This window comes from Bison bison, unplaced genomic scaffold (genome assembly GCF_000754665.1).
Source record: "Bison bison bison isolate TAMUID 2011002044 unplaced genomic scaffold, Bison_UMD1.0 scf7180017864382, whole genome shotgun sequence".
NCBI classification, from domain to species: Eukaryota; Metazoa; Chordata; class Mammalia; order Artiodactyla; family Bovidae; genus Bison; species Bison bison.
The window spans coordinates 4,598,851-4,609,403 of NW_011494954.1; the positions used below are offsets into that span (position 1 = coordinate 4,598,851).

The window sequence follows — 10,553 nt, forward strand, 5'->3', positions numbered from 1 at the left end:
GAAGGGGGAAAAACAGCAAAAGTAGTGGAGAAACAAACTTGCATTGACTCACAGGTGTCAATTTTAATAAAATGATTATTTATTAGTAGGTAAACTTCCAGTGTTGAAATTGAGTTGTGAAAATAACCTCAGTGTATTTGAGAATATATAGTTTTGTAGGGCACTACAAAATTCAGTTGTGAAATTGAATTGTGAGAATAGGTCAGTGTATTTGAAAATATATACTTTTGTAGGACAAACTTATAAACATGTATACTTCTTATTTTACCTTTTATTTTAATAATTTTTCATATATTAGCACTTTTATAATTAACTTTTCTGGCCAATTTTTCTGTAGGTGTTACCTCATTTGGAAAGCCTTGAGAAACAGGAAAACATTTCTAACAAAATGTCATCTTTTCGAAGTCATTGTCCACATTTGGATTCAGTTGGTGAAATAACTAAAGAAGATTTAATACAAAAATCTCATGTAAGATAGAGGGCTTTTTTCCCTTCCTTTAAAAAACCATATTCATTTTTCTCTCAAACTTGGGTTTCTTTTTTTTAATAAATTACTACAATATCCTGTGTTCATGAATCCAGATTTTTATGTATGAACTTAATGAATGTCTGTGTTTGGCCGTGTTAATGGAATGGTGATGTTATCTCTGCGGTCTTCTTCGCACAGGGTTCTTGTCAGGATTGTAAAGTCAGAGGACCAAACCTTTGGGCATGCCTGGAGGTATGTGTGTGTTTCTTCTTAAAAGTTTGATATTATAAAAATTTATATCTGAATAAGGTGAACTAGATTTTTTTGACACAAGATTTCATAAATGAACATACTTTAAAAAGATTGTTATTGATAATAAAAATTAAACTTTGGGTATTAACTTACAGTGCTTTTTGCAGAGTTTAGTAAATCACTAAAATATTTTACACTTTTTATTAGAGGTGACATATCTTTTAGTTTAAAAGTATTCTGATTATATTCTTTTGTGCCTGGTACCTTGTGGTTAAAATAACTAAGTTTGGAAGTCATTTAATCTTAAAGTTAAAATGTGATCAGAACTTCATTGTAAATGTAATTGTAATGCTTATTATTATAAATTTACATGTAATAAAATGCCTTATTTTCCTTTTTATATATTTATAGAATAGGTGTTCATATGTTGGCTGTGGTGAATCACAAGTGGATCATAGCACCATACATTCTCAGGTATGTATACAGAAAAATTTCATGCCAGACATTTTTTAAATATAGCCTGAGGAAAAAGAAAAACAAATAACAACATTATTAATTCAAGTTGTCATTCAAAATTTTGTCCTTTTATTCTTTTTTTTTAATAAACAATGAGTTAAATCTTAGCTTATAAAAAGATGGGGACAGGAATTGCTGGAAAGGTCAATATTAGGTAATATGAGGTGGTAAGTAAAAGAGCAGTGATTTAAGAAATGTACCTCCAGGTGTATGGGTGATCCCTGGAAATATTAGGAGGATATGGAAGTTGAAGTCAAGACTAGAAGTCTAGGCTTATGACAGAGCCTGACTGACTTCAAGGCTCAACTCATATACCCTTTGCTCTACATCCTCCTTACAGGAGTCTCCTGTCTACATCACCTTGGTGGTTTGGTGCTTGTGTGTAATTCTGGGATGCTTCTTTTACAGATTAGATAGAGCTCCCATTCCAAACTACATTTCTTGAGAATGAACCATCTTTTTCATTTATATTTATCTCTACAGCATCAACTATTCTTGACAGGGTTCCTAAAGAAAATTACTTAAGACTCTTAGGCATCTTCATACATAATTAATTTACTTCTCTTTGGTGCATCTAGAATAGTGGTGTTATATGCCATTCTTGGGAGAACTGAGAAAATGGTCACTCAAATCATTTTCTGTAGGGCATTATTGTCTTGCAGAACTCCAGATGAGAAAGGCGAGAATTTCACGTATCCAAGATCATATATTCCCTATTGCTTGAGCTCTTTTGTGCTTTAATTCACGTCATTTGTATTCTTTTGCCATTCTGATGTCCTCGAACACTTACTGTGCTATTGTCAATTTTCTTGTGTCATGATTACTTGCTAACTGCAAAGCAGACTCTCATAATAACTCTTTGTTTATCTTTATAATGAATAGTGGTGAAAATAATAGAATAATTTTTGTAGTAGGCTTGGATATTGTTACTATTCGCTATGCTTTAGCAGTAGTGGTTTATCTAAGTAATGTTTATTTGGTGCTCTGCTTTAAATCTTCTCTTTTGAATATATTGTTATTCATTAAAGGCCAGCAGTTTATCTTCTATGATCTTTTGAAAGGCTTTCAACTATAACTAATTTTTATTCCTCTTCTCTCTCTCTCATGAAATTATTCAGGAGACAAAGCATTATCTAACTGTGAACCTTACCACCCTTCGAGTTTGGTGTTATGCTTGCAGCAAAGAAGTATTTTTGGATAGGAAATTAGGAACTCAGCCTTCATTACCTCATGTAAAACCACTTCACCAAATACAAGAAAATGGCGTACAGGTAATAATTTAAATCCATGGAATTAAAATATTAAATACTTTCAGAAGAGAATTACAGAATTTGTCATGTAGCTGAAATTTTAAAGAACCCTACTTCACCTTTATTTTACCAGGTTTCCATAATGTGCCTTTTTTTCCTCAAATGAGACACGGAATCTGGCCTTTTTTCTTTTGCAGAATGATAGATCAGGGTAAAATTGGATCTCACACGTGTCTATAGATGGAAAAGCACCTTATAGGTTTTAGAAACTTAAGCAACTAGGCTCTAGGAAAGATGATGGGCCTTCTTTAATAGGCCCTGATTCAACTATCTTTTCCTCATTTCCCTCCCTGCTTCACTCCCATGCCTATTATTGTGAATGTTTTACTAATTTATTGAAAACCAGATAGAATATATTAAAACTTAACATCAGTCTTTGACTACAAAATATGTGTGAACTTGCAAAGATTGCTCACTTAATTTTGAGAATTTTCAGGTTCTATAAAAATAGGAAAGGGAGGGACTTCATGGCAGCCCAGTGATTAAGACTCCATGCTTCCACTGTGGGGGGCATGGATTCGATTCTTGGTTGGGGAACCAAGATTCCACATGCCTTGCAGCGCCCCAGAGAAGAAAATAGGAAAGGGAAATGGAAAAATAAGAGTAGTTGGTGTCTACTTATTCTAATCATCATTTGATCTGTTTTAGTTAACACATCAGTGAGGTTTTTTTCCTGTGGGTTACAAAAATTACAGTGTGTTTCTAGAATTGTGTTCTTTGATGCCAATTCTTAAGATTTTTTTCTGTTGTATCTTTGTATTACATTCTGATGGTAGAAATTTGTGATAATAAATTTGTTTGCCTCCCATATAATGTAACTTAAAGTGACTAGATTTTAGACAAGGTATACTTGTTGCATTTCTAGTTTCACAGTTGAATGACTCTAGTTCATAAATCATCATCACTATTTCTCCCCTGATACCTATTTATCATCCAGAAACATGTTTTTTGGTTTTGTTAATGCCATGGTAGTTTGAAAAGAACTTTGTGTGAACCCTCTTATACTATTAACAAAAACGTGATAATTAAAAGTTTAATCACATGAGGAACTGGTAACAATTTTTATATTAATCAAAGAATAAGTACAGATAGTTCACAAAGAAGAAATACAAATAAAAACACATCAAGAAAATAATCATCACTTAACTAAAGAAAAATGTTAGAGCAGCCATCTGCCATTTCTACCTGATAGATTACAATTGCAACTCTCTTTTTTTAAGCAGTGACTTTTTAATATATATATAACTTATTTATTCATTTGTTATTTTATTTTTGGTTGCACTGGGTCTTCATTGCTATGAGAAGCCCACGCACCACAGTGAAGAGTAGCCCCCGCTCACCACAACTAGAGAAAGCCTGCGCCCATAACGAAGACCCAGTGCAACCTCTTAATGAATGCTGAATCTGGTTGAATAAGAATACTGATACTTTTCTGATAGCTTGTAAATAACTTTCTGGTGAGTTATTTTTATGACACATAAAAGACATGAATTTAAGTTCATACAACTTCCCAGTTATCTTGTTGTTACAGAAATTGCTCAGAAGAAAAAGTTATTTGTACAGATTTCTTTAGTGATATAAAATTTATAGACTATGTGAACCCAATTCATCAGAACATTAATTACAAGTTAGCAATATTGGAAATCAGTCAAATGTCATTAAAGTTTTTCAAACAGTATTCTAGGAGGTAAGATTTTGAACGATTTTTTTCTAAAAACTGTTCTGCTGCTGCTGCTAAGTCACTTCAGTCGTATCTGACTTTGTGCAACCCCATAGACTGCAGCCCACTAGGCTCCTCTGTCCATGGAATTCTCCAGGCAAGAGTACTGGAGTGGGTGCCATTTCCTCCTCCAATGCATGAAAGTGAAAAGTGAAAGTGAAGTTGCTCAGTCGTGTCTGACTCATAGCGACCCCATGGACTGCAGCCCACCACGCTCCTCCGTCCATGGGATTTTCCAGACAAGAGTACTGGAGTGGGGTGCCATTGCCTTCTCCCAAAAACTGTTCTACTTCTCTGTATTTCAATACAACAAAGTGAGAATATAGGCCTTCCCAAATGTCTAGTATCTACAAATGCCAGGAAGGTAAAGTAAATGTATAAAGTGGGTAGGTGTGAGTACATATGCATGCCATGTGGAAGAGGAATAGGCTGTAAAATTTGAGAACCAGAGCACGTGCTGAGTTGCATTCTGCTGTTCAATTTCAGCCTCCCACTGATTTTTGCTAACTGGGTGCAATGTACTTTGAGCTTCTTCTATTAGAAGAAAACTTGTAAAATTTGAGTGTTTTTAAAAAAAATTTAATTGGAGGATAATTGCTTTACAATATTATGTTGGTTTTTGTCATGCAGCAGCAAAATTTGATTTTTTTATGTGAGCTCTCCCAATGTTTAAAATGTTGGCTCAAAAGTTTTGCTTTTGTTTAGGTGTTTGGCCTTTAAAAAAAAATTTTTTTTTTATTTAAATAATATGGACTGGCATTTGACCATCAAGTCACCAGTTGCAACCTCTTAAGTTAATCCAATTCTCAGGAATTAATTTTGGAATTTTAGAAAATATTTAATAAAACTATTTCATATGCATAAAAGGATAGAAAATAACTTCAGTAACAAGTATCAGGAGAGACTGTAGAAGTCTACAGACCAGTTGAGTAAAAAATTTTCTAAAAATGTAACCTAAGGATTTGTTTAAGCCTGCTATCTTTTCTGTTATCAAGGATTTTAAAATACCCAGTAACACAACATTAAAAACTCCTCTGGTTGCTGTGTTTGATGATCTGGATATAGAAGTAGAAGAAGAAGATGAACTTAAGGCAAGAGGTAAAATAATTCTCCGATATAACACACTCCTTTGTATGCCATTGCCCATTTCTGTAGGGAACTATATTGTGAAAATTTCAAAGTCTAGAGGTGATAAGATAATTATAAAAATAAATTCTAGGAACCAAACTATTTGTTAATGCTTTTTTTTAAAAAAGTCACCAGTTTGTATAATTAATCAAGGAGCATTTTAAGTTCTAACTTTTTTTATTTACTGCATTATGCATCATTTGAAAATACCAAGGAAATATCCTTTTGTTTTTAATGATGCATGAGTGAAAGTCATGCTAGTTGGCAATATTTGATTGTAAGAAATCAATAAAGTAATTGTATTATTTAAAAGCTGAAATTTTACCTAGAAAAATTATTATTTGTAAAAAAAGCAAACTGACAGTTTTGATACTTGGTTTGTCTGGCATCACTTTACTAAAGCCCACAGTATAAACTATCTGTATATATAGTTTTGTACAAACTTTTATATTTTACAATTCATATAAGGGAATCTTAGCCCTTTAAGAGTATATCTAAATAATTTTCTGAAAATTATCACTTTGGTGTAAGTCTGATCCCTCTTTGAGTTGTTCAAGTTGTTGCTATTTGTATTTCTATAATGTATTTTGTATTTCCTTACCATAGCTTAGGAACCATAATAATTACCTAGTTATGTACTTAGTGAACACTCATAAAGTTGAGTCATTGAATTATTGAATGATGACATAACATAATTTTTCTTAATAGGTCTTACAGGTTTGAAAAATATTGGAAATACTTGTTATATGAATGCAGCTTTGCAGGCTCTTTCTAACTGGTAAGTAGATAAATTAATTTTGTTAGTATAGTTGTTTAAAGTTATTCTTGGAACAGAAAACCATGATGCTATAGTATGCTTAGAAAAAAAAGAGAAGTGAGAGAGGGAAAAGAAATATAATAGTAATAATGAAAAGTTAATAATTATATTTAGTCTCCCTAGCCAACAGGATCCCATTAATCCCTTGCTGTACCTCTTCCTCACCCTTCTCAACACATGAAATGCCTTCACATAAATTATCTGGATTAACTAAAACCTAAATGTACAAATATTCCTGAAAAAGTTTTCCTCTTTCTTGTTAATTAACTCCTAAGGTAGAGTAAGCAAGAAACTGAGTTGGGACATAATCCATTGTTGTCCCCATAGGGTTACTACTCTGTGCCTGTGGTTTCCTAAGAATGCTGGTCCTGGCTTAGCTCCTAGGGAGTTGTATGTCTTTGAGGAAGTTGTTTGTTTTTACATCTAGAAAAGGAGGAGCTTGAACTAATTCCTCTAATCACTTTTCATTCAGAGATCCTAGGAAAATATTTTATATTCTTCTGTAGGTGGACAGTCTCTAATAAAGCAGTTAGGGTTTTTTTTTTGTTTGTTTTCCCTCAGTCTTAGTCCTGTGACGAGGTAGATGCAGTATGAAATGTTCTGTAGATGATCCAGTCAGGGAAGAGAGGGAAAGTCATAGAATCAAGTTCTGAGGAACCCTAATATTTAGACACCTGATTAGAGCAGAAAAAAACAATAAAGAGGGGAAAGAGTTGCCAGAGAGGAAAAGAAGAAAAGTAGAAAAGTGATCTGACAGCATTGAGGTCTCTAATATTGTGGGTCAAATCTGCTGATGTGCTCAGCAAAATAATGAGGAAATGAATGTGAAGCTGTAAAAGGGAGCAAAGAAATAATAGATACAGTGCTTTATTTGTCATAGTTCATTGAATGACTAGAAGTCAATCAGTATTAAGCTTTGACTCGATTCTAAAATTTCTTTTTTTTTTTAAACTAGCCCGCCTTTGACGCAGTTTTTTCTTGATTGTGGAGGACTGGCTCGAACAGATAAGAAACCAGCTATTTGTAAAAGTTATCTCAAACTGATGACAGAGCTCTGGCATAAAAGCAGGTATATACTTATTATATTTTCTTTATTATATTTAAACTGAATTTTGTAAATATTTGCACGTGCATTTATAGAGATGTAAAAAGTAGAAGAGAGACAGATTGCAGCATTCAATTTTGGCTACATTACATTTGAAAATGAATATCCAAATGAAGTGTCTGGACTGGAGATAAAATGTTGAATTGCTGCAGTGGCTGTTACACTTATGAATTTTGTAGACATTCTCACAATGCTAAAATCAGACCATAGAGACATATATGAATGTTTATTTTTCTGCTTATATTTATTTGCTCTAAGTGTAGCATTAGATGAGTAATTGTCTGCTATAAAGTTTTTTTGTATTACAACTCTTAGTCATTTATCCCTATTGAGTATTACCTGGCTCTAATATTTCCAAGTTCCTTACTCTATAGCTAGAACTTGCCCTTAACTGCTATGTTTAAGTTTCTTTGCTCTGAAACTATGAACTTCATATTCTTAGAAGTTTACTAAACTTCAGAAGTGTCATAGTACAGGATTCTAGATGATTAAATCTCTTATGGTTTACTTTTCATTTTTGTTTCCATGAGTATTTGATAACTGGTTTAAAATTTTTATTTAGGTGGTGTACTAGATATCCTTATCTTAATTTTGCCAGGCATTTTAAGTAATTAAAATATTATTTTAAGTAACTAGTATTTTTTGAAAAATTGTATGGTAGAACATAGATATTTCTTTAGGGGAGAGAGGAATAAATTATAGCTTAACTATAAAAAAATAAGCTATTTTCATGAACTTTTGAAGCTTAATACTGGGCCACTTTGAATGATTTTTTTGAAACATGAACACTTTTCAGTTTGACTCTTTGAATTTTTGATTTCTCATTTCTAAAATAAAAATTAGGGCCTTCCCCGGTAGTCTAGTGGTTAGGACGCTCAGTTTCCAGTGCAGGGTTGGATTCCCTAGTCAGAAAACTAAGATCCACATGCTACAAGGCATAGTCAAAAATAAATTAAAAAAATAATTGCTGGATACTTAAAAAAAAAAAAAACTAACTAAAAATCACAAGTTTCTTCCTAAAAATGTTTTCTTCCTCAGGCCAGGATCAGTTGTGCCTACTACTCTGTTTCAAGGAATTAAAACTGTAAATCCAACATTTCGGGGGTATTCTCAGCAGGTAGGTCTTTATTGCTTAGAAATTTTAAATTTGGGGGTGTGTAATTATGCCAGTATTTTCTAGTGCTTTTATTTATTTATTTTTTTTAAATTTTATTTTATTTTTAAACTTTACAATATTGTATTAGTTTTGCCAGATCTCGAAATGAATCCACCACAGGTGTACCTGTATTCCCCTTCTAGTGCTTTTAGCTTTGAAAAGTTTCACATCCAGAGATAAATTTTAACTTATATTTTCTGTATTTTATAGTTAAATATTTTTTTTCATATTTGGAAAGGTTTATTAGCAAATTAGAATTTAAGAGCAAAGAAATACAATCCAATAGATAACAAATATTCAGTATTGTATAATTTAAATCTTCCAGGGGTAAACAAGGTTTGACAGAAAGAAAATTCATAAAATAACTTCAATAGTACGTCACTGTAAAAGTGAAAATCTATTTTCATACAACAGGCTATAAAGTAGCTGAATGCTACCCCACCACCAGAATGCATTATGCCTTGCTGCTAAGTTGCTTCAGGCGTGTCCGACTCTGTGCGACCCCATAGACAGCAACCTACCTGGCTCCCCTGTTCCTGGGATTCTCCAGGCAAGAACACTGGAGTGGGGTGCCATTTCCTTCTCCATATAGTTAAATATTTTAATACTGTCATTTATTTCACATTACAATATGATCCAAATTTAATTTTTCACATACAGCTAACAAATGTAGCAAACAACAGATATAAGAATTTTCTTAATCTGTTTTTAAAAGTTTCTTCATTAATTTTTGTGCTTACATTAATATATAATAGGTCTAGTTCTGGACTTTCTAATCTACTTCATTGACCTGTAATTTTTTTAATTGATACCAGTGGCAGTTTGGGGAGGAGGCAATGGCACCCCACTCCAGTACTCTTGCCTGGAAAATCCCATGGACAGAGGAGCCTGGTAGGCTGCAGTCCATGGGGTTGCTAGGAGTTGGACACGACTGAGCGACTTCACTTTCACTTTTCACTTTCATGCATTGGAGGAGGAAATGGCAACCACTCCAGTGTTCTTGCCTGGAGAATCCCAGGGACAGGGGAGCCTGGTGGGCTGCCGTCTCTGGGGTCGCATAGAGTTCGACACGACTGAAACGACTCAGCAGCAGCAGTGGCAGTTTCAATTATTGTTGTTTTATGTAATATTTTTTCACATTAATACCTAATCTTCACATATGTTTCCTTTGTTCAAAGAAATACCTGTTCCCTATTAACTTTTTCTTGTACAAATTCCTGTATCATAGGGACTTCCCTGATGGTCCGGGGGCTAAGTCTGTGTGCTCCCAATGCAGGAGGCCCAAATTTGATCTCTGGTCAGGGAACTAGATGCTACATGCTGCAGCAGAGCTTGCATGTTATAACTAAAAAAAAAATCTCACATTAAAAAAATTTTTTTAAATCTCACATAAGGTCCTAAGTGCCTCAGCTAAGACCCAGTGAAAGAAAAAAGTGAAAGTGAAAGTCTCTTAGTCGTGTCTGACTCTTTGCGGCCCCATGGACTTCTCATGGACCCCATGGACCCCATGAAATTCCCCAGGCCAGAATACTGGAGTGTGTAGCTGTTCCCTTCTCCAGGGGATCTTCCCAACCCAGTGATCAAACCCAGGTCTCCCTCATTACAGGCAGATTCTTTATCAGCTGAGCCACAAGGGAAACCCAAGAATACTGAGTGGGTAGCCTATCCCTTCTCCAGCGAATCCTCCTGATCCAGGAATTGAAGCGGGGTCTCCTGCATTGCAGGCAGATTCAGACCCGGTACAGCCAAATAATTAATACATAAATTTGTTTTTAAAAATTCCTGGATCACAGACACTGATTTAGTAGATGTAACTTCAGTTCAGTCGCTCAGTTGCTCAGTCGTGTCCGACTCTTTGTGAACCCATGAATTGCAGCACGCCAGGCCTCCCTGTCCGCCACCAACTCCCGGAGTTCACTGAGACTCACGTCCATCGAGTCAGTGATGCCATCCAGCCATCTCATCCTCTGTCATCCCCTTCTCCTCCTGCCCCCAATCCCTCCCAGCATCAGAGTCTTTTCCAATGAGTCAACTCTTCGCATGAGGTGGCCAAAGTACTGGAGTTTCAGCTTTAGCATCA

The 10,553-nt window shown here is 34.4% G+C and overlaps 1 protein-coding gene across 4 annotated transcripts in view; it reads left to right on the top strand.

The window, feature by feature from the left end:
- Window positions 1-10,553, top strand: part of USP33 (ubiquitin specific peptidase 33) — a 59,348-nt gene that overhangs the window by 23,288 nt on the left and 25,507 nt on the right. For all 4 annotated transcript variants that reach the window (XM_010857593.1, XM_010857594.1, XM_010857595.1 and 1 more), the window contains exons 2-9: window positions 338-469; window positions 668-721; window positions 1,133-1,195; window positions 2,356-2,508; window positions 5,263-5,365; window positions 6,104-6,173; window positions 7,168-7,281; window positions 8,356-8,434. In XM_010857593.1, coding sequence (XP_010855895.1) covers window positions 389-469; window positions 668-721; window positions 1,133-1,195; window positions 2,356-2,508; window positions 5,263-5,365; window positions 6,104-6,173; window positions 7,168-7,281; window positions 8,356-8,434 — 717 coding nt within the window. In that variant the 5' untranslated portion in view covers window positions 338-388. The remainder of the gene's footprint in view (window positions 1-337; window positions 470-667; window positions 722-1,132; window positions 1,196-2,355; window positions 2,509-5,262; window positions 5,366-6,103; window positions 6,174-7,167; window positions 7,282-8,355; window positions 8,435-10,553) is intronic.